This window comes from Aricia agestis, chromosome 6 (genome assembly GCF_905147365.1).
Source record: "Aricia agestis chromosome 6, ilAriAges1.1, whole genome shotgun sequence".
In the NCBI taxonomy this organism is placed as follows: Eukaryota; Metazoa; Arthropoda; class Insecta; order Lepidoptera; family Lycaenidae; genus Aricia; species Aricia agestis.
Window position 1 is genome coordinate 15,877,713 of NC_056411.1, and position 24,403 is coordinate 15,902,115.

General features: G+C 37.8%; 1 protein-coding gene and 1 long non-coding RNA gene across 4 annotated transcripts; both read left to right on the forward strand.

Annotated features, from left to right (window-relative positions):
- Positions 1-1,927: 1,927 nt before the first annotated feature.
- LOC121728320 (luciferin 4-monooxygenase-like) lies at positions 1,928-20,179 on the forward strand. Of its 3 annotated transcripts, none has more exons than XM_042116474.1 (12): positions 1,928-1,998; positions 6,939-7,100; positions 11,191-11,398; positions 12,628-12,826; positions 14,808-14,930; positions 15,445-15,619; positions 16,560-16,694; positions 17,537-17,659; positions 18,159-18,242; positions 18,569-18,712; positions 19,199-19,364; positions 19,979-20,179. In XM_042116474.1, exons 2-12 carry the CDS (start codon positions 6,948-6,950, stop codon positions 20,110-20,112), a joined length of 1,644 nt encoding a protein of 547 aa, XP_041972408.1. In that variant the 5' UTR covers positions 1,928-1,998; positions 6,939-6,947; the 3' UTR covers positions 20,113-20,179. The 3 variants fall into 3 exon arrangements, with proteins under 3 accessions (XP_041972408.1, XP_041972409.1, XP_041972407.1); XM_042116475.1 differs by lacking the exon at positions 1,928-1,998 and adding an exon at positions 3,431-3,539; XM_042116473.1 differs by lacking the exon at positions 1,928-1,998 and adding an exon at positions 6,785-6,811.
- LOC121728326 lies at positions 9,096-9,699 on the forward strand. The gene is made up of 3 exons (XR_006035781.1): positions 9,096-9,285; positions 9,383-9,464; positions 9,568-9,699. It is a non-coding gene; the product is annotated as an uncharacterized LOC121728326 (long non-coding RNA).
- Positions 20,180-24,403: the final 4,224 nt, after the last annotated feature.

The window sequence follows — 24,403 nt, forward strand, 5'->3', positions numbered from 1 at the left end:
AACCTTCGATCCAAATATCTCATAAGTCAATAAGTGTAACGAAGTAGTTTACAAAAACCTTTCATATTTTCAAGCACTGAGCTGACGACTTTCTGTGAAGTGAGCTAAGAACACTCTCGATTATGTCAGCTTTCAAACAAAAAAAGAATATCAAAATCAACATTTCGGACCTATAACACCCCCCACTGCAGAGGCGGATCTATTATAAGGCTTTTTGGGCTGCAGCCCAGGGCCCCGCGAATACAGAGGGCCCCCAACCGAACTGAAACCAATAGACGATATTGTCAATAATAAAATTTAAAAAAATCCGATCTTTAGGTTGGCGCATTATCCAAATGCCGTAGACGAACATTTAGTGAATGAGTGTATTCAGTTAAAATCTTACTTACTGCAGTCTAAGACAGAGTCTTACACCTCTTGCAGTGAGTTTTTTTGCGTAATTTATGAAAAAAAACTTGTTGATGTTTTCCCAAACTGCTATACCATCTTAAAGATTTTTTAATTTTTAACGATGCCGATCACTATCTGTGAAGCAGAGCCATAGAGAAATATAATACACGGGGAGCAGAGCGTTCTTTCTCCAGGATGTCGTATATAGAAAACAAATACAGACATGTTCTTTCGATTAATTTCGATTTAACAAAGGACCTACAGTGTGATGACCAAATAAAAGAATTTGCAGTTTGTTTGTTAGTGTGAATGCATCTATATATAGGCTATATTTTATCACGCTAAGGAGCGAAGAAATAGAGGAAAATGTGGAAAAAATGGGGCGAGATTATTTGACAAGGCTTATTTGAACGCGCTAATCTCAGGAACTACTGGTCCGATTTGAAAAATCCTTTCAGTGTTGGATTGACCATTTATTGAGGAAGGCTATAAGCTATATTTTATTACGCTAAGACTAATAGGAGCGAAGAAATAGAGGAGGAAATTATGGAAAAACGGGGGAAATTATTTGAAAGGGCTTATCTCACGAACTACTGGAGCAGCAATTTTTCTGTTATTTGGCACAGATAAGAAGTAGACCACGTGAAGGATCTATTATAGGTAAGTTTATTTATCTAATCTAATATAATCTAATTTTAGACGTGGGAGAGCCATGCTTCGGCACGAATGGGCCGGCTCGACCGGAGAAATACCACGTTCTCACAGAAAACCGGTGTGAAACAGCGCTTGCGCTGTGTTTCGCCGAGTGAGTGAGTTTACCGGAGGCCCAATTTCCTCCCCTATTCGCTTCCCTACCCTCCCCTATTCCCTTCCCTTCCCCCATCCCTACCCTCCCCTATTACCCTATTCCCTCTTAAAAGACCGGCAACGCACCTGCAGCTCTTCTGATGCTGCGAGTGTCCATGGGCGACGGAAGTTGCTTCAGGTGACCCGTTAGCTCGTTTGCCCCCCTTATTTCATATAAAAAAAGTGGAATAAGTGCAAGGAAAGATGTATAATTATTTAATTAAAATATTTGACCTCATACTGCACGCTTATCTGCACACGGGCACGCGGGCACCCAAACCACAATAGACATAACGACCAGTAGTTCGACTGCAAAGAGACGGACAGGTTTCAATATCTGTCAAATTCGTCGGGTTTCACTAGGATTATGAACGGAATGTGCCTCGCGCTGGCTTATATAATTTATTTTTAAATATTTAAAATAAAGATTTCAAAATTGGATTCTGACAATTTTAATCACATGTGCCAAAACACAAACCAAAGAGGAACACGTCCATCGAATATGTCATAGTTTTAAATTCGTAGGTAACAAGTTAACAACCCTAGCGACGATTTTCGTCATAATACGTCAAATTTAAAAATTTAAACATCAGTTCTAAGTCGGCATACTCTATAATTCAGTCTACTCTGCCCAAACGACTGATTGAATAGAACTTATTATTATCATTATCTACACAGATAGAGTCGCCAATATACATACACAGGCCATTAATTCGGAAGCCGTGCTATTATCCGCTCCTAACTCGTCGTAGTGTAGTATTGGTAAATTTTTATTATTTATTTTTTATTTACTTTTTTAGTAATCGTGCTTTAAAATTAAGGTAAAGAAGTGTGACCGTAGTGTTTACTTTAATTCTATAACTATAATTGTAGTGCTAACAGGGCAACTTCTATTTTGGTGAATTTTTAACGAGTTTTATTTATACGATATAAGTTTATTATTGTTGTAAGTTGTAATAAAAATATACCCACTTACAGTTTACTATAGACTTGATCAATACTTTTTTGCAAAATTGTTTACAGTACCTTCTCCAATTTATAGCTAAAACGAATTTAATTGTTTACATTTCTATAGAAATACTTTGTAGCCCGCCGAGTAAACAGCCTATATTTTACAATGGGAACTATATTTTCTATCACCAAAATTTATATTTGTCATCAAGTTGTATCACCTAATAAATAGATCTATCGCCACGAAATATTTTCGTTCTCAGATAAACAAAAATTGTTCCCAGGTATGAATTATCAAATTAATGTTAATATATGTGTAAAATAAGAGATCGATAACCAATAAAATTATATTGCATTACATAAATATAAACTTCGTTCTTATAATAACAGTTTTGTTACTTAAATAATAGCTCTGTGCTCAGAATGGTAGATCTGTCACCAAATAAATCGATTATCGATCCCTGACTGCGACTCCTTTTTATTTGATATTTTGTCACCAATACAGTAGTAACATTTTATTTCGTTCAGATATTAAATTAATAGTATTCGTTACCAATTTAATACATCAATTTATAATTTTAATGAAAAAATGATCAAAGGGGCGGAGACAAATTGGCGCGCTTAAAAAATTGACCAATCCGGCCTCAACGATGGGTAGTAGGTAACTAGGTTCGATATTTTTTTTATTATTTTAACTTTAATTAAGTGTTTTATCTACTATTCTGCTAGCCATAAGCCAGCTATTTTAAACCAGCGCTGATTGTTCAGTGGTAATTATTTTAAACAATAAATATTGATTATTTTGACTTTAATTGTTTTATTTACTACTCTGCTAAAAATTTTATTTAAATATAATTTATACTACCAGTGGAAATTTAGAACCTTGGGAGTCTAGTTAAGTAGCAGAATCTTTTGGTTGAAACGATGATGACAACCCTAATTTTTTATTTGAAATTAATGCAATTTTCTAGTAACATAATATGATTTATTGGTGATCTCTTTAAATTGGATACTTATTAGGACACACCTATTATAATACATACAAAAACATTTATTTGGTACTAGACCTTATATCTCAGGATTTTAGGTGATTTATTGTGGAACTGATTTTGCATTGTTTGGTGACTACATTTTGGTGACAGATCTACTATTTTGAGGACAAACCCTATTATTTAAGAAACACAAAACTAATTAAATTGGTGATAACTTAAATGATACCCTTTTACAATATAATATTGTTTTGGCTTATCATTAGATAATTCGAAGATAAAGTAGATAATGTGCCACTAACGTCTTTAATTTTTGGCCAGTATCGACACTGAATCAAAACAGAATTTGCAAAAAGTACGTAGGTAAGTGTTTTATTTGATTTGTATTTAGAAATACAAAACAACCACTGAGTTTTAGTTCGGATTTAAGAATAATATTGTAGATTTTTCTTTAAAATAATTAGGGTTCCGTTCCCAATGGGTCAATGTGTCTGTCTGTCTGTCTGTATGTCTGTCTGTCTGTCTGTCTCCAGGCTCTATCTCAAGAACCGCTATAGCTAGACTTCTGAAATTTTCATAGATTGTGTATATCTGTTGCCGCTACAACAACAAATACTAAATACTAAATAAATTTTATATTTAAGGGGGGCTCCCATACAAAAAACGTGATTTTTGTGCCCTTTTTTGCTCTATATCGATAATATCAATAGACATGCACTTGAAAATTTCACAAAATTTTCAATAATACGTGTACTTTAATAATTAAATTAAAATAAAAAATTTATTAAAGGGGGGCTCTCCGGTACTAAAAACGTGATTTTTATGCCCTTTTTTGCTCTATATCGATAATATCAATAGACATGCACTTAAAAATTTCACAAAATTTTCAATAATACGTGTACTTTAATAATTAAATTAAAATAAAATTTTAATTAAAGGGGGGCTCCCATACAAAAAAATACAAAAATTTTGGCCCATTTTTGCTCCATAACGGTACAGAACCTGTTTCTGCATTCTAGCAGTGTTTTTCAACCTATTCCATGATGCGACCCCCTTGGTAAGAAAAAACATTTTACGACCCTCCACCTACCCTAATCTATGTATGTTAAAAATATATTTGCTTTTTGTTAAAATTTTCCTATTTTAGATCTTTGCTAGCTCACCCGGCAATGTTGTTTTGCCATATAAATTATTTCTAGTACTGAAGTATCAATATAAAAAATATCCACAGCCTAACATATTATAACGTCCTCCTTTTTGGAAGTCGGTTAAAAAGTAGATAAAAACCTATACTCAGGCCCAATGAATGTACTTACATACAAAATTTCATTTAAATCAGTTGAGCCGTTCGCGCACAAACACTGTGACACGAGAATAATTTTATATATTAGATTTTTTATTTATTCTGAAATAGTTCTCTCGACCTTTGGCGAACCCCCTACAGAAGCTTCACGACCCAGGGTGTCGCGACCCACAGGTTGATAAACACTGCTCTATAGTAAAGACTATAATTAATATTATCAGAGAGTACTAAACACTAAACAGCCTTACAAAGTAAAGAGCCTATAAATATTACTTTGTAAATAAATTACGTGTAGGAAAATTCCATAAACACGTGCTATTTACGTTGAGTGTGTTATTGCATAACACTTCAATCTAGCCTGAAAATACTCAACATGCACCCACTCTCATACACCATGCAAAAAGCGGTAATCCTCAACACAAAGTTTTTGTCTATTAACTAACACATTATAACTTAAGTACCTGAAGTTGTTTGGCCGCAAGCCCGCAACTTTGGAATAAACCCTCAAAGGAGAATAGAAAACTCTATAAAATAATAATAATAATAAAGCCTTTTATTTCCTCGATAAATATAATTTTGACAAACATTATTTTTCTATTCTAAACAATAATAAATAATCACATGCATAATTAAAATTCCAATACAAGAATACAGGGTGCAATTAAACCTACCTGCCAAATTTTTTTTGGGGCTTAGGTATTATTAGGTGAGTCCATTCAACCGAAAAAAATAGGGTGTTAATTTTTTTACAATAACATATTTTATCCCAAAAAAAATCGATGCACAATGGTCACTTCATAAGTTAATAATAATTACGATATTGCGACCGAGCTAGTACATCGCGCCGCACTGCGCACAGATATCCAGTCGAGAGTCGAGACCGGTTATGCGTAGGGGTAAAGCGGGTTCCTCGTCTTCGTAACAGCTGATTGATGCTTCTCGAATGCACCAGCTGTACCCTGAATCTGAATCGCAAGACAATCAAAGACTCGGATTATGGACAGTTCGCACTTCGCAACACCTGCACACGCCTAGCCAGCCTCGAAGACATGCCTCTGACGAGGTTAAAAGTGACAAAGTTGTGCTGTTGTGTGTACATAAGTTAATTGTATTTTTTAAATACGCCTAAATGCAAAGGATGTGGCTTAGATTTATTATAAATTTCTAAAGTGCTTATTTTTCGTAATTAAAAAGTTGTAATTTTCGATTCTTTTGATGTGTATCAATTAATTTTATTCTAAACATACCTGTCTACGTCTTTTACATTTGACGGTCCTAAGTTCGTCAAAGTATGAAGGGAAAATTCGCAACTTATGATAATAACAAGAATGCAGTGACGGATTAGCCCTTAATCAAATTAAGCAATTGCCTAGGGCATCACGTCTGAGGGGGCACCAGAAGAGTAAAGGTTCAAAGACCGATTTTAGTTGAGATACGGATAAGGGGCCCACTGGCATGTATTGCTTAGAGCATCAATTAGTCTTAATCCGTCACTGCAAGAATGTCAATGGAAGGGCGGGGCGGTGCCGGGCCGCGCATGTGTCCATATTTTGTGGTGTTTGGTAGGATAACTTTCGGAGGCTATTTCTCAAAATTTTAGTACTGAGTGATTATAAAAGAAGAAATACGTGTATTTTTATTTTTAACAAGGATCAATATATCCAAATTTGGCAGGAAGGTTAAATTGCACCCTGTACAATACTTAAAAAACAAAAGTAATATTAAACAATCATAATAAGCAAAAAATAGTAATAATAATATAAATCAAAATTGACAAAATATAGAATATTATGATTCTAAACAATTATTTTTGATTATGTAATTATTATTTTTAAGTTATTATTTCTATATCAAGGACCTCTCTATAGAGTAAAGGCCTCCTTCATGTCTCTCCACTCTCCAGACTATTCTATCATTTACCTTATCTATCAGTCTTTACCTGCTGATTTTATAATTTCGTCGAGCCATCTTTCTGTCGTATGTCGGTCTGCCTCTACTTCTTTTACCCACAGGTCCATTCCACAATGTTATATTTTCCCATCTGTCATTTTTCATTCGTGCAACATGACCAGCCCACTTTCATTTTAGCTTTTTACTGTATTCTAAAAAGGCCCATTCACGGCAGGACTGCACGGCAGTCCTGCAGTGAATGGGCCCTTTAAAGCATCTATAAATTTTGTTGCTTTCCTAATGTCTGCGTTTCTTTTTTTGTGCCTAAGTCTTAGATTCAAAATGCTTCTTTCCATCGCTCTCTGTGTTGTTGCTACTTTGTTTCTCGTCTGTTTCTTGAATATCCACGTTTAGGATGCATATGTGAGAGATGGAAGTACACGTATGTATCTTTTTTTTTTTAATTTCATCGATGTGTTTGACTTTTTCAACTAATATGATAGCCAAATATCATGTCCCCGAGTATTGAACATGTCTCACCAGTCATGCTGTATAATTTCCGGCCGTAGTCAAGAAGTATGGCGACCAACCGGCCCTCAGACGCCATCCATATATACATGACGGAGGTGGCGTGTAGACTGGTGGCGAAGACCGGTATACCCAGCGACAGATACCACCTGGGAAAGCTCATCCTTCAGGGTCTGAAGGAGGACCCGGAGTTTTTGTTGCAGGTATGTAAACATTCTATACTTCCGTTCTAATATTATAAATGCGAAAGTGTGTCTGTCTGTCCGTCTGTCTGTCTGTCCTGTGTTGTGTTACCTCTTCACGCCCAAACCGCTAAACCATTTTTCTGGAATTTGGCATGGAGATACTTTGAATTCCGGGAAAGGACAAGGATACTTTTGTCCCGGAAAAATGTACGGTTTCCGCGCGATAAACGAATTATGTCGCAACGGAGTTGCGGGCGTCATCTAATACATAGTAAAGTAGTGGTATATCTAGCTCCACCACTCTAATATAATATCACAGTAATGTTTCCAATTGAAGAGCGTAATATCACAGTATAGCAATATGACATAGGGACTAATATTGCTATACTGTGGTAATACGACAAAGAGGCACACAACGCCAAAGTGTGCTAGAGCCTAATTGGAACGTGAATTAGTTTATTTCATTTATATTTGCTTGATTGTGCAAAGCGTTGTTGTAATCGAAACGTTAATCAGTGCTGCAATTGAAAAACCACAACAAAGATCTTATTGCAATATGACGACCTCTGTGGCTCAGTGGTGAGCGCGTTGGTAGCTCAAGCCGGGGGTCGCGGGTTCGAATCCCGCCGACGGAACAAAAAGTTTTCATTGTTCTGGATGTGTATAATATAATAAAAATCTTAAATATATGTATAGTATAAAAGTATTAAATATATTTCCGTTGTCTGGTACCTGTAACACAAGTCCTTAGGTACTTAGCACGGGGCCAGACTGACGTGGTGTGAAGCGTCCATAGATATTATTATTATTATTATATTATGTACGAAATATATAATAGATCATAGGAATTGGGCAACTCAGATAGACTGGATAATATCCAGTCTATCTGAGTTGCCCATATCCAGTGGATATAGACTGATGAAATACAATAATTTAGATATAACTAAAACTAAAGAACCAAAAAACTATACTATCAGCAGAGGATGCTTGTGTGTGTGTGAGTGTGTGTGTGTGTGTGTGTGTGTGTGTGTGTGTGTGTGTGTGTGTGTGTGTGTGTGTGTGTGTGTGTGTGTGTGTGTGTGTGTGTGTGTGTGTGTGTGTGTGTGTTTTAAAGGAACCTTTAAAACGGTGATAGTATGGGAGTTACGTAATACTTTTCATTAGTTTTTATTATTCGTAGCCTGTAGCCATATACGCGTAGACTCTCTACGTGTGTAGAAGGCTCGTAGAGCCCAGCTACGCCGATTTTAACTTCAAAAATATGTCATCAATTTTGTAAATTTTAAAATTTTTTGTTTTCTTAAGGCCTATTTCAATAATATTGTTATAACCACGTTATAACCCTTAACGAATAATTGTTAACTGTTATGGTAATCTTTGACATTTGGGAATGTTTTGTAGACATTTTCCTTAAGCTATTAATAGATTTTTATGCCTAAATAAACAATAAAATTTTTAGTATAATATTAACTATTTGATAGTCGGTTGATAGCGGTTTGATAAACAACAGTGATGTAATGTTCTCCTCAAAGTATAAAAAATAGCAATTTTTTTCTTTACCACCTTTTAAATCTTTAGTTAAATAATAGATTTTTTAAATGCGTGTAGAAAAGTAGTAGGTAAGTACTTTAGAATAGAATAGAATAGAATAGAATAGTATTTATTTCCAGGAAATTTGTTTAACAATGGTTCTTAATATTTATGTATGGTATCAAAATTTCTGCCTCATTGGCGTGGAAATATTGTCTAATTATTATTTCAAAACATTTTTTTTAGATCTTATTCTAATTAACATGCAACGTGCCTTAAGTAACTACGTCTTATTTTAAAAGATCTTATTACATATTTTAACATAATATTATAACAGTAAAGTCAAAAACATACATTAAAGTCATTTGATAGTTACGTCATAGTATTTAAAAATAAATAAAAAAAAAGTAAAATAAAAAAACACAATATAACAAGACGAAGGAGGAGAAGCTAAAATTCCGTGTCAACTTTACAATCATGGATGATGGAGGTTATGTGGTTATAAAATAATATGGCGGATGGCATATTACGTGGCATTGTGTTGTATCACAAACACGTGATTCGTAAAACCTAATAATATCCCAATATGTATATTGAATTTGGAAACAGAAACAATATTATTCTCTCCAAATGCAAATAATCTTTTTGCTTATATCAGGTGTACACAATTAAGGTATTTAACATATTATTTATACTTATTGTTCTGGGTTATACATGGTTATACATATGTCCTAGGTTTTTCACTTATCAGTGTTTTGTTCTATTTTCAGCTCTCAAATCATAAAGCTTAGTACATACTTGTAGCTTCATCAAAATACATTTTGGTTCTTACACGTGGTGCAAACAACACAGGTACCTACCTACTTAACCTAAATTACCATAATAATATTATAATTCCTCATTTAGTGTTTTTTGTTTTGAATGTTTTATCTCATTTTAGTTTTTTACTTTTCAGCACTCTAGATACCTATTAAAAATGGAAGTTAAAGAAGGAAAGCTATCCAGTATACAGGTCCACTTCAATTCAAATTACAGTCACACTTTTACAGATTAAAATAATAATGTCATAACTACACAGTATAGGGAGATAAAGGTATAAAATTGTTATTAATTGATTAAAAATGTAATAAAATAAAATTATAATGTCAGATGATGAGGTCAAGTTTTCAAATTCCATTTATATAAAAAAAATATATATATATAATTACAGTATAATATGTCAAAAACAATTAAATAGTACAGAGGTATAATTATTATTAAACTAATGTCAGGCCCACAAGAGTCATATTCACATATATGTCGGTATTATTTCATACTATATCAATAAATTAATTCTATGCTAATTATAATGTCCTATTATCGCTAAAATAAAAGATAAAAATATATAATATTAATGTCATAAATAAAGATAAAAATATATACTTAATAATAATGTCATAAATTCATCCTTAGCCTTAAAAAAAATAATCTAGATCCAATCAAATGTTGTCATATTATGTGTCATATACTTACCTATTCTATATATTTAAAGTTAGTTTAAATTTATTTGCAACTGCTATATCGTTGAAATATTCTTGTACTGAATAGTAGCATTTTTTTAATAGCCACTCAAATAGATCCTTCTTGAACTTATTATAACTATTATTGTCATTTTTTAAATTGTCTGGTAGGTTATTGTAAATTTTAATTGTCATACAGTAAGCGTTTTTGCTATTTAATGCTGATTTTTGTGTAGGTATATTTATTTTGTTTTTTTTTCTTTTGTTTCTGGTTTCTTTATTGTCTTTATTTTCAAATAGAAAATCATGCTTCTTTACAAAAAGACATGATTCTAGTATATACAAACAGGCTAGTGGAAGGATTTTAAATTGCTGAAACAGCGGTTTAGATTTGCAGCTGCGGCTCCGGGCTATAATATATAGTGCTGATCCATTGCCGGAAATCGGAATCCAGTTATTTTAGCACTACTGTATCTGTAAATATAAAGTGAAATGTCTGTTCGTCAGTACTGTTGAATAATTTCTTGCTAGATATTGCCCGCGGCATCCGTACGTCCATGTCTTTAATCTGTGGATCAGGGCCCTAAATCAATTATAAATTGGCAAATTATATTAATTATAATTATAAGTTGTTATAATATACAGTCACCGACATATAACAACAAATTAACTTTAGTAAATTATAAATTGGCAAATTATATTAATTATAACTTGTTATATTATGTCATCGACATACAAAAAAAATATTTTAGTACAATTATAAATTGGCAAATTATATTAATTGTTTAAGTTGTTATATTATGTCATTGACATAATATAACAAGATTTGAACTTGTTGTTCCAACATCTTGGAACTTGTTTTAAATTTTAATCCATTTAAAGAGACCTTTTTAATTTACAAACATAGTTATAATACGCAACTGTGGTGCGTAATTCGACTCAGATTTGGAAACTTCATCACGCGACATCCATAATCCGCGCAACATCAACATCCGCGCTAGGCATGGACCAATGGCCGCACGTGAAAGTTTCCGAATCCGTGTCGACCGGGAATCGTGAATCGCCCTGCTGGTATACAGATAGACGGTGGCACCGGGGAGACGGAGACATGTGGTTCCGTCCTCGCCAGGTCGGTGCGGCTCGCCCGCGTGCTGCAGCGGCGAGGCTTCGGTATCGGTGACGTCATCGTCATCATGGCGCCCAACAACATCCACGTCTGCGTACCCATGTACGCCGCCTTCTACCTCGGGGTTGCTGTAGCCTGCGTGGACCTTGGATTGGGTGTCAGTAAGTAAACCGTGAAATAAACGCCAACTGCATTACTGGACCTTATTATACTATCAGCGATAATACTCCCCACACCGATTTCGGTGACGGTGGCCAGTTTCATTGAAACCAGGCCAGGTACGCATGAGTAATTTTATAGTGATCAAGTGTGTGCGCAGTACACAAGAGCACTCTCTATTCCTTCACTCTCATAACCCAGTGGGACGAAAGACCGACACGATGGTGACACGACAATGGCGAGAGATCGGGCGCAGGACCGCGCCCGATCTCTCGCCAGTCAAAAAGATTTTTACATGCCCATCCGACGCATGGATTATCTTACAGACAATCAGGTGATCAGCCTGCATTGTCCTAATCAAACTTGGAAATAATATTAATGTTTCCAACGCGAATCGAACCGATGACCTTCGAGTCGAGAGCCACGCTCTTAACCACTAGACCATGGAGGCGTTACTCTCAGCGATAATATAATAAAGTACCTGGATGACCGAGTTTTGCTCGGTATAGCAAACACTCATTGACTTCGTGTTACTTAATAATGCCATTTGCTGGTCGTTAAAACAATAAGTTGCTTACAAAATAGTATTATTATTCGCCAATAGATGTCAGGAAGAGTCATATTTTTCAGGTTATTGATTATCGATAAAACACGAATAAAAAGACATTTTCTGAAAATGATTCCTAGCTAGATCGATTTATCGAAACGAGCAATTCTTGTGTATATATATATATATATATATATATATATATATATATATATATATATATACAAGAATTGCTCGTTTAAAGATATAAGATATAACGCAGCTCAATGCCGTCTATTAGATATCACATCTACCTCTGCAGTAATACATACGTATATGTACAGGGTGTAACAAAAATAAGTGATAATACTTTAGGGTGTGTACGTGTTCCTTATAGAGAGTTCACTGTGAAAGTAGTAGCGCTGAAATCCCAAAATTTTTTTTCACTTTTGTATGGGGAAACTCGTGACGCTCGGAGCCTTGCCCATACAAAAGTGAAAAAAAAATTTCGTCTTTCAGATCTGCTACTTTCACAGTGAACTGTCTACAAGGAACACATACACACTCTAAAGTATTATCACTTATTTTTGTTACACACTGTATATGTCAATTTACTACCAGGAGCAAATATTAGTGCTCTATTACTATTCATTTTTAAGTATGATACCTATGTTGAAAACCTAAATTATACCTTTCAACTTTTAGATGAAATGCGAGACCTGTTCACACTACTGACGCCTAAGGCTGTGTTTTGTCTCCCTGACAAGGGGGGAGAAATTCAGAAGGCACTAGCAGCAGCGAACGTCGACTCAAAAATTGTTACGTTCGGAAATACTGAAAAGTTTATCAGTTTCGAGGAAATGCTCAATGAAAATGGAAAGAAGGAGCCAGTAGACGAGTTTAAGTAAGTTTTAAATCTAGACTTGGCTGGGGTACTTTCGGGCCCCCATATTACATTGAGTGGGTCCCTATGACGATTAATTTGATTGTGAAAAATCATTGAACAATAATATTATTGAACAATTTAACAAAATTAGCCAAAATTTTAGAGCCCTCATCTTGCCCATTCGTCATTCCCTTTGCGGACGAGGCCAAGGATGCCTGGGACATTGCTAGTGCCGGCAGCGAGGTTCCCAAGAACACATCTTCCCAAAGGCTCTGGGACGAGCCCATCTGCGAACTGGTGCGTAATAAACTGTTTAACACGTCTACCAGCGCCGTAGAACGGGCTCGACTTTTGGCCGTGGAGAGGTGGGAGTCGGGAGCTTGGCTGCAGGCACTGCCATCTAAAAACACAGGAACATTGCTGGACCGTAATACATTCCGTCTTGCCACTGCCCTGCGTCTTGGTGTCCCCCATGTCGTCCCCCATCAGTGTGTTTGCGGCGCGCGCGTTGACAGCTATGGTCACCACGGGTTGTGCTGCTCGCGAAGTGCCGGACGCTTTTCACGGCATCACAACCTGAATGACCTCATTCGTCGGGCTCTTGTCACTGCCGGCGTGCCAGCGATACTGGAGCCCTCCGGTTTGGCGCGCGACGATGGCAAGAGACCCGATGGAATGACCCTGGTGCCCTGGAATGTGGGTCGGGCCCTTGTGTGGGACGCTACTTGTGTCGACACACTCGCCTCGTCCCATATTCAGAGCACCTCGAGCTGTGCGGGCGCAGCCGCAAACCAAGCAGAGAACCTCAAGCGGCGCAAATATGAGAACCTCAGCGGAGATCTTATATTTGAACCGTTTGGGGTGGAAACTCTAGGTGCATGGGGTCCGGGGGCACATAAGCTTTTTAGAGGAATATCTAAGAAGCTTGTTGAAGCCACCCGAGACCCCAGAGCTGGGAGCTACCTGGCACAGCGGATAGCAATTGCCATCCAACGTGGCAATGCTGTCAGCTTGCTGGGCACTCTGCCAGATGGGGACGACTTGGGCAAGTTTTTCTTTTTATAGTTTTATATTTAAAGTTTGTATATATTATAATATATCTGTATATTTTAGATAGTATTTTAGTGTTTACATCTCTATCATATATGGACAATAATATTATGTTAATTGATCTTAAATAAAATTATATTAATTTATTTGACAATAAGATTGAAAGGCGGGCGCGTTCAATATCAACCCTAGATGGTCAATAATATTGCACAATACGTGATATTTTATCTAACTACTCGTAGCTCCAATTTTCTTTCTTTCCCCATTGATCGGGCACCAGTCACGTATTTGGCAACCCAATAATTATTTACGCACATGACAATATTTGCGCATTGTTTTACACACACTACAATATTGAGTTGCCGCATTCAGGAATATGTTTTTTCTATACAGTCGTAGGGCCGCACCCGAAGACCAATCTAAGTTATAAAGATTTAAAAAATAATTAGCAACCGGTAAAATAATACGACTTAGTTCCTTCTGTAGGTGTTTTGTAAATAAAATAAAGGAATATTATAAGAGTTCATTACACATTTTTATTGTTTTTTTCATAAGTTTTTTAATCAATATTAAGTAGTTTGTAGGAGTGATATAATATTATACCTACTTATGTTCATTCAAGTTGAGACTTTAATAGAAAGCATATTAAGCCTATGTAGTCTCTATGTCTATATAGAGTAATAGGTATGTCCACACTCCACACTGTGCACTTTCATCTTCAATTTTCGTCATCAACTTTCATATCGTCGCATTCAATAATTGAATGCGTCAAGGAACGCAACGCCAATATTGTCATTTTTGAAGTTTGCGTCGCGGGCGTGCCTCACGTTCGCTGTTGACTGCGCTATAACGCATGCCCTTGACGAACAGAAAAAGGCACAGTGTGGACAAAGCTAATAGCGAATAGCTTTCTGACGCTGGGTAAAAAAAAAACTTGTTTCAATTCCAGGGCAGTAGATTTTGATCCTGACGAGACCCTGGCGATGCTGATATCCACCAGCGGTTCCACGGGATCGGCCAAGTCGATATCAGCCTCCCACAAGAATCTTGTAATAGGATTACCATACTTCTGGTAAGTCAACTTTCGAATTACTTGACATACAGTTGTGATTCATCACCTGAGATATTTGTTTCAGTTGCTTAATTAAGTGAAAGTGCTGAATTTAACATTTGTGATTAGAGTTGCTATTTCTTCTGGTTGCTTTATGTCATACCCATAAACTCAACTCAAACTCAATATACTTACCTAAATAAAACTAAATAAATTATGTTAAAGTAATATTTTATGAATACAAAGGTCAAGGGGTAGCCCCCTTCAGCATTAAATTTAGAAGAAAAAAATTAAAATCTGCAGCCAAACAAATATATATCTACGCCCGAAGAATAACGAAAGCAGCATTAAAGATTTATTTGCCCATGGCATAGTCACCACACTTATATTATCCGATACTAATCCAATATTATTTTTACGAAACCCATAAAATCTCGCTTACTACTTGTTAAAGTTACTTAAATGTTTCAGGAACGTTTTCCATCGTGAGTGCTCGCTTACTGCTCGACAATGAAGTTACTTAAACTGTTTTCAGGAACCTATTCCAGCAGTTCCCGACCCCCACTCGTCTGACGCTCGCCCTGTCTCCTCTGCAGTGGTACTCCGCCATCTTCCAGTTCGTGCTGTCCCCCGTGCTGCGCCACACGCGCCTCCACACCTCCTCGCAGACAACACCGGAGCATATCTTCCACCTCGTCAATAAGTATCGGGTATGTGTGTATTTGTAGATCTAGCATTGGTATGTTTATGGTCACATACTTATGTAAGTATGTGACCATAAACATAATCATAATATTAAATTAAGAAATTTAAAAAAAACCCCGCCAAACAACTTTAAAAAGTAATGAAATAATATATTTTATTTACTGACTTTAAGTTTAAATAATTCCTAAGCGTGATATTTTAGTCCATAATTGTTGTAAAGTGATGGAAAAGGCCCTAAGTATGTACTTAGGGCCTTTTCCATCACTTCCTGATAAGTGCCGGATAGGCTATCCACAACTTATCTGATGGATACTCTATCCTCCATCAGGTCTCTGTCAGATAACTTGTGGATAGCCTATCCGGCATTTATTTGCCGCCGCTTAAGCTAGTTTTGCTTTTTTACATTGTTATGTATGACAGTACAATGAAAACTATATAGTGTTCGAAAGCTGTCAATGGGAGTTTCCTGACACTTTCCTACCTACCCTCGAGTGGAGCTATGTAGGGTCTTTTGTTACAATTGTCTTGTCAACAGCTGTCATTGCAGTCAAACCTGAAATTACGTAGGTACCATCGAGGAAATTGATTCCTAGGCAGTTGATAGACCAACGTCATTTGGTCGGATCATGTCAATTCAATGTTAATTGTGATCTGTCGGCTGGGTTTGACGTAACGCGACCTAACTACGTAGCTCTCCCATCTGCCTAGGAATCAATTTCTCTGATGGTATATCTGCCTTTCTGCCGCCATAAGAAAAAAGGCCGCTAAGTGATTTTCTCGATTTTCAGGTTTTGAGTCCACTGAACTAATTTCAGTGGACTTAAAACCTGAAAATCGCGAAAATCACTTAGCGGCCTTTTTTCTTATGACGGCAGCTTTCATAGGCCATTTCTCCGATGGTATGTATAAGAATAAGAATTAATTTGCTTTCGTAATATTTGTCAGCCAACGTTCACGATGATAGCGCCCAGCATCGTGGCGCTGCTGCTGAGCAACGCGGACAAGTGTGACGTCACGTGCTTCGACGTCATCTTCTCCTCCGGCAGCGCCGCCTACATGAAGTCCTTCGATGATATCAAAGTAAGTATAGGTCTACCAGAATCTGATGGCAAAAAGTGAGAAAATAAATTGACTCTAGCAATACTGGGGTAATTGGTAATAAAACATTTTGTTCCTTTTTTTTCCTTATAGCGGCTGATTCTGTGTGTGAAACATGCAAATAATAATAATAGCTCCCACACCGGTTTCGGTGACGGTGGCCGATTTCATTGAAACTAGGCCAGCTACGGAGGAGTAATTTTATAGTGCCCAAGTGTGTGCGCAGTATACAAGAGCACTCTCTATTCCTTTACTCTCATAACCCAGTGGGACGGAAGACCGACACGACTGGCGAGAGATCAGGCGCAGGACCGACTTTTTACATGCCCATCCGACGCATGGATCATCTTACTTGTCAGACAATCAGGTGATCAGCCTGCATTGTCCTAACCAAACTTGGAAATAACAAGTTTCCAACGCGGGAATCGAACCCACGACCTCCGAGTCAAGAGCCGCGCTCCATACTACTAGACCACGGAGGCGTTAACAACATGCAAATACAGTGATATTATATGAAAAAAACTCAATGCAAATATAAAATTTTATCCATTGACTTTGATAATATTTTTTGAAAATTTGCCATCCAAAATTGCCATCAGATCCTGGTAGTACTTAGTATTTTTTGTCACATGTTAGAAAGTCTTAAAGATCTTGTGGCACTTAGATCACATTGTCAAAAGAGCGAAAATGTCTGAACTTTGCAACTGTCACTTAACAAGGCAGGGCTATTAATTCCATAAAGTTAATATACCTAACGGAAATCGATAATCTCTTGTCAAATGATCTCTATGTACTACTATGTCTACTTATATCTATGATTTCAGACCATATCGCCGAAGACGCAGCTAGTGAACTTGTACGGTCAGAGCGAGGTGGGCGCGGCGTTCTTCTTCGACCCCGCTGTAACGACGTCCTTCGGTAAAGTCGCTAGCCATTTGGACTATAGAGTAAGTACTCTGATTATTATTATTACTAGCCTTTTTGCGTTTAAGGGTCCTGCGGATTCGTCACGGATAGGGAATATTTTCGATTGATGTGATTCAATCGCTTCGCAGTTTGGCGATTAATGTTTGTGGTTAAATGAATATAATATATCTGTCGTCCATCCTAGACTAGAAACCATGCGGTCTGAATCGCGTGTGAGGGTCAAACCATGAGACTTTTAAAACATGTTTAGACCGCCGGTTTATGGTCTATGATGGACAGACAGATATATTATATTCATTCCCGCTTACTTGGTGTTGGGCTATCTTTCAGGCCGCAGCGGGGCGGTGGCGGCGCGGCGGCGGCGGCGGCGTACTAGACGGCTTCCCGCGCCGCCGCTACCGCTCCCGCCCCGCTGGCCGCTGATTTCGGGGCTGAGGCCTCATAAGTGTTAAATTAGTAGAGTTGAACATTTGAATAATATGATCTATTGCTTATAATGTCTATTGTTTTGCTTTCCAGCTCGTAGACGTAGACACGTTGCAAGACGTGACTGAACCCAACACTCCCGGCGAGCTGTGGCTGAGGGGACCTTCAGTGTGCAAGGTAACATTTTAATTTTTACGCACATATACAGTTTCAAGTATCACAAATAGAAATTCGTATTTGTGATAAGGACTTGAAACTGATGTATATCACGCGTATGTTCATTGTTCTTACAATTGAAACTATCCGGTGTTTTTGTTCTGAAACCGAAGTAGGTAGCTCCATACCAAATTTCATCCAAATTAAACACTCTCGCACAAAACTATTTGTCTGGAGTCTGGACATTTAATATATTTTTACGTTAATCTCGAGATTGATTTAAAGAGGGACAGCATTTGCCCTTATATGAGAAGTTGGTAAAAAGCTCTCCAATATTTATTTGCCAGGGGTATTACAAGAGGCCGGTGGAGACGGCGGAAACTCTCGTGGATGGATGGCTGCGGACGGGCGACATCATGTACCGCGACCACCACGACTACTTCTACTATGTCGACCGACACAAGATGATGCTCAAGTATAGAAACTACCAGGTTGGTGTTAGCGACCGACGTAGTTTTATAAAAATACTATGCAGCTTTATCGCGGCAGTCCCCGAGTGCGACACGTATTTTTTTATTTGTGCTTGTATTTGTATTGTCCAGGAGCGTCCGTGGCCTAATGGGTAGACCTTTGGTACGCACTCTTAGAGGGTGCAGGTTCGAACCCGGGTGAAGGTGTGTACCTATGAGACATTTTCTGATCTCAAGTACATTATACGGACGGACGCTCGTACGGTGAAGGAAAACATAGTAAGGAAACCCGCACATAGTTGGTCCCAGACGTATTGACTAGTTCTTTCCTCTGGACTAGGCCGACTATGATGCGAGAATGCCGTATGCGCTTGGGCAAACATACGGACATTTAAAAAATCTTGTCCCTGGCACTACAGTATTTGAGGAGTGGTTACTTCGCTCTGAAAAATACTGTATCCTCCTAATCCATAACGGATGTAAAGGCCTAGTTTTTGTATTGTCCAGATTTCCCCGTTGGAGCTGGAGGGCGTGATCCAGCGTCACCCGGGCGTGCACGAGGTGGGCGTGTCGGGCGTGCCGGACGCGCTTTGCGGCGACCTGCCCGTCGCCTTCGTCGTCCCCCGACCTGGAGTTGCCGTTAGCGCTGACGAGATCCAGGACCTGGTGAAAGGTATGAGCCGGTGCTAACTACATACACCAGATCTCCCCCTGGAGCTGGAGGGCGTGACCTGGAGCTGCTGTTAGCGCTGATGAGATCCAGGACCTGGGTTAAATGTATACTCTGCGTGTAAGATAGACCCGGAGTCATTAGGACCCAAAAATATTTTTAAATTAAAAATTTTGCTATGTGCAACTGTTAAAAGTAGTTTACATAGTCTTTGTGTGCAACAGCCATGCATGATGCAACAGACGAAAATTGTACCATCGAAGAAATTGATTCTTAAGCAGTCGACGGACCTACGTCATTTGGTTGGTTTATGTTAATTCAAAGTTGGTTGTAATCTGTCCAGGTTGGGTTTGACATAACAAAACCGAATTGCGTATACCGGCGGACATCGGTCGGAGGTCCGCCGTGTAATACTTACATTCATGGCTGCTATTGCTCATGTTTAATGAATCTTCACTACACAATATTTTGTCCGAGGGTACTGCTAAAAAGTGATGCATGCATGTTTCAAAAACCCCAGCGATATTTTCAAAAAATCCTGCGTTATTTTCAAAAAACCCTGCGTTATTTAAAAAAAAATCCTGCGTTATTTTCAAAAAACCCTGCGTTATTTTCAGAGCACCTCTCCGACTCGAAGCAGCTGCGAGGTGGCGTGAGGTTCGTGCAGCAGCTGCCGCTCACCGCCACCGCCAAGATCGATAGACAGAAGCTTAAGTCCATGGCCAAGGAGCTGGCAACGCGCAACCTCTGATATGTCATGTAGAAACTAGAGCAATAGGGCAAATGAATATACGCAAACGTCGGAGCAGAGTGTGCCACTAGCATCCGTGCATCGCGATCGATCGCAGCCGCGTGCGGCCTACGACTGTCGTCGGCCGCTCGCGACAATTACAGTCAGTGTATGAAAATGTATAGCACCGCTTCCGAGGCCCGTGTCTTATTCTTGAAGTTAATATAACTTCAAGAATTAGACACGTCCGCGACAGTCGTCGGTCGCGCGCGTCTGTCGCGGGCCAATGAAGCGGGGCCATACAGTAGTTCGACTAAAATCGGACATGTTGCACACGTCACAACTCACAATATTAACGAATTACGAATGACGATTAACGTCAAACAAAACTTTTTGTTTACTGTCTCTGCTGGTCTAGGGGAACATACCCATACTACGTGACCCATTTTCTTCAAAATACTACGCTCGGTCACGAGAGGGGGGAGGGGGGGTCTAGAGTTTTGTCACGTAGTCAATTTCGCCGAGAGAAACGTCGTACGATTTTTTTTTTTCCTCGCCATTTAATACTTGACACTGGCATTTATTATGGTTATTTATAGCCAACAGCCATTAAAAAAACAGGCACTGTTGTTACTTGTCAGGCATTTTGAAGTTTGGTGAAGCTGTCAAGCTTGGTGATCATTTACTATATTTGGTGTTCGATTACAATTTGAACTACAGTCGTGACTAAAATAGCTAGTATGTACCATCGAGAAAATTGATTCCTAGGTAGATGACAGACCAACGTCATGTAGTCGGATCATGTCAATTCAATGTTAATTGTGATCTGTCCGTTGGGTTTAACTTTAAACGCGACCTAATTACTGTGTCCGCCATCTGCCTAGAAATTAATTTCTCTCATTGTTCTATTGTAATTTTAGACTATTATTATAATTATTATATATTTTATACATAAATCTAAGTGATAATAGTTTAGGGTGTGTATGTGTTCCTTACATAGAGTTCACTGTGATAGTAGCAGCGCTAAAAGACCAAATTTTTTATTCATTTTTGTATGGAGAAACTCGTTACACTGGGGCGCTTGCCCATACAAAAGTGAAAAAAATTTGCTCATTCAGCGCTGCTATTTTCACTATATAAGGAATCACACATCCTAAAGTATTATCACTTAGTTTTGTCACACCTTGTATAGTATATCTTAATTAATATTAGTTTCAAGTATTTCTTTTTGGCAAACTATTGGGTATTAATGTATTTTTGCTGATCGTCATTTTTGGTTTTTGAACGCTCATATCTTTTTTTATAATTATATTATAAAAAGACTGAAAACATAGGGGCATGCTAATAGTGGCCATAGATATTAGATATTTAGGAAAAAAATACTCTACCGGCATTATCCAGGGAGGAAACAGGGGGCGGGAAACGTTTGTATGGAAAAACTGCCCTAGTGTTTCCTCTTAATAAACACAAACATGAGTCAAATTATTTTCATTTGCTAGATATTCTTTCTACTTACAAAATGATTAAAAATTATTCTTGTCAATACCACGTGAACAATTGAAGGGGGGGGGGGGGGGTCAAAAAATCTTAAAAAGTAGGCCACGTAGTATGGGTATGCGTGAAAACATTGCAGGAACATATCCTATTGAATTTTGGATGCTATTCAAAATGATGTATTTGACAATTTATACGTGTATTACTGATATGATAAAATTTAATCTTATAATTAATAACAATAAATACAATAATTATTTTCTTCTTTTTTTTTGTTCTCAACCTCTTTACCATTCCCACATTGTGAACTTGCGCAACGGAGGGGCTTGGAACTGGTGTTGCCAATCCGAAATTTTTACTTACTATTTACTTGATCTATATCCTAACATCATATTAAGGATATTACAATAATTTACATACCTATCATATAGTTCCAGGACGTTCCCTATTGTATAGCCTACTTTTCAGTACTGTTCTTCCGGCCTTCGGAACTTTGGATAGTAATTATATTCTTAGCCATTAATTATTTTTGTGCTTGTAACAATATAATGATATTCTGAGCAATAAGTATAGAGGCTAAAGTAATTACATTTTAATGAAACTAAGCGTTTGTACTTTGTATACAAGAAGTTACAGTATCAATTATGTAAATGACACAGCAGAGCGCGGTAGACCTCATTGTAACGTAATTCTTTGGGCCTGCGCGTACGGGCGACAAATGTCTCCGTCGCCCACATATTCTGCTTATAAATTGCACACCAAAAATTAAAGGTATATATCAGAGAAGTTGGTTCATAGGCAGTTTACGGATATAAGGGCCAGGCCACAACAGTGCGTTGCGGCGTCGCATCGTAAAAATCTACGACGTCGCAGAACGCATCGTGGAAATTTGCGACGCGACAGCGAGATATCCGATGATATTTTTGCGTTGTGACAACGCACCGTATTTCAGTGCGATGTTGTTTTTGCGATACGACACCGCAACGCACTGTTGTGGTCTGGCCCTACGTAATTTGGTCGCGTTACGTCAAATCTAGCCGATACATCACGAACATTGAATTGACATTATCCGACCAAACGTAGGTCTGTCAACTGCGTATGAATCAATTTCTTCGATGGTACAACACGCATTTATTGACGCGAATTCGTACTGCAGAATAATATGCATTATTTGAATAAATATTAAGAACAAGATGACTCCTGCAACTCTGTTGCGTTAAAGTTTATCTCGCGGGAACCGTACATATTTCCTAGATAGTATCCTATGTCCTTTCCCGGCACTTAAAGTATCTCCATACAAATTTCCGACCAGAGGGTCGCGAGACATTTCTGTCGCCCGTCTACGCGGTGTAATAGCAGCAATCATAGTGTTCATAGTGGTTTCCACTTTCCATTGTATACTGACCTGTATACAACAAATTGCATCGAATAGATATGACCCTAAACTTAGAATGCAACAGCCGTAGTGGACATATTCAGAAACTCTACAATCAACAATACAATATGCCAATTTCAGTACAAGATTGAATATCTGTATATTCAATCTTATAAACTGTACTAAAATTGTATAAGTTTGTATGTAAGTAGAGTATGTAAGTAGAGAGTAAATATAGAGGGTGTAACAATAAATAAGTGATAATAGTTTAGAGCAGCGGCGGTCGTCACACTTTACTGGCCAAAGGCCACATAATATTATGACAATGTGAGTGCCAGCATTGCACCGGGCCGCAGAGTATTTGAGGGGTGCTCCGAGGACGGTTCCACACTAATACTTTTTTCACACAGGCTACCGAGTAGAGTGGCGAGACAGTAGGTACTCTCAGCAAATTTTAATGGTAGAGAACATCTCGCCACAAACCTGGCCGGTTAAGTTTATCGATATATGGCGTGATTTTAATCATTGTGTAGTATAGTTGACTATTGAATTTTGAATTTACTTTGTCGCGGGCCGCAATTTGACGACCACGGCTTTACGGTGTATGTGTTCTGTATTTGGGTTTGCTATGAAAGTAGCAGTCAGCAGCGTTGAAAGAGTAACTTTTTTCACCTTTATATGGAATAAATATGGGCGTACCCAGGATTTTAGCTAGGGGGGGGGGGGGGCAGCTGCCTCCCCTTAGAAGGTAAAATCAACGTCAATTTTCCTGGCAAGTGGGAATCAAAAACGTGTTACCTACTCTGCGCAAAATGCCTGGGTACGCCCATGATGAACTCTATATTTAAGAGGATACACCAGGGGCTAGAGAAATTAAAAAAAAGTACGTGTTATATCTATAGCTGTCTCCCTTACCTCAAGCCTATACCGCAGAACGCGATAAAGACAACTGAGGAAATTCAACGATTCGTTGTCCCCTGATTCCTTCTCCAAAACTTAACCGATTTAAGTAACTTTTTCATTAAAGATTAAATAAAGGCTTGAGCTGTGTTCCTATGTTTTGTTTTTTTTTTTTTTTTTTTTGAAAAATCTAGCCAAATCTGTATTCTGGATGTTTCAACTTTGAACACAGCGAAAAATCTGACCATTTTTTTGGGGTTTTTGAACGTTCATATCTTATTTAATAATTAAATTATGAGAAAAAAGAAAACATAGGGACATTGTATTAGTGGCCGTAGATATTCAGGAAAAAAAATTATAGCTCTAATAGCATTATCCAGGGAGGAAACAGGGGACAACGTTTGTATGGAAAAAAAAGGTGGTGTGGACTCCTCTTAAGGGACACATACACACCCCAAAGTATTATCACTTAATAATTTTGTTGTTTGCGTTAGTATCTCGCAAACAGATGACTGACTGATAAAGCAATATAATACATATCTA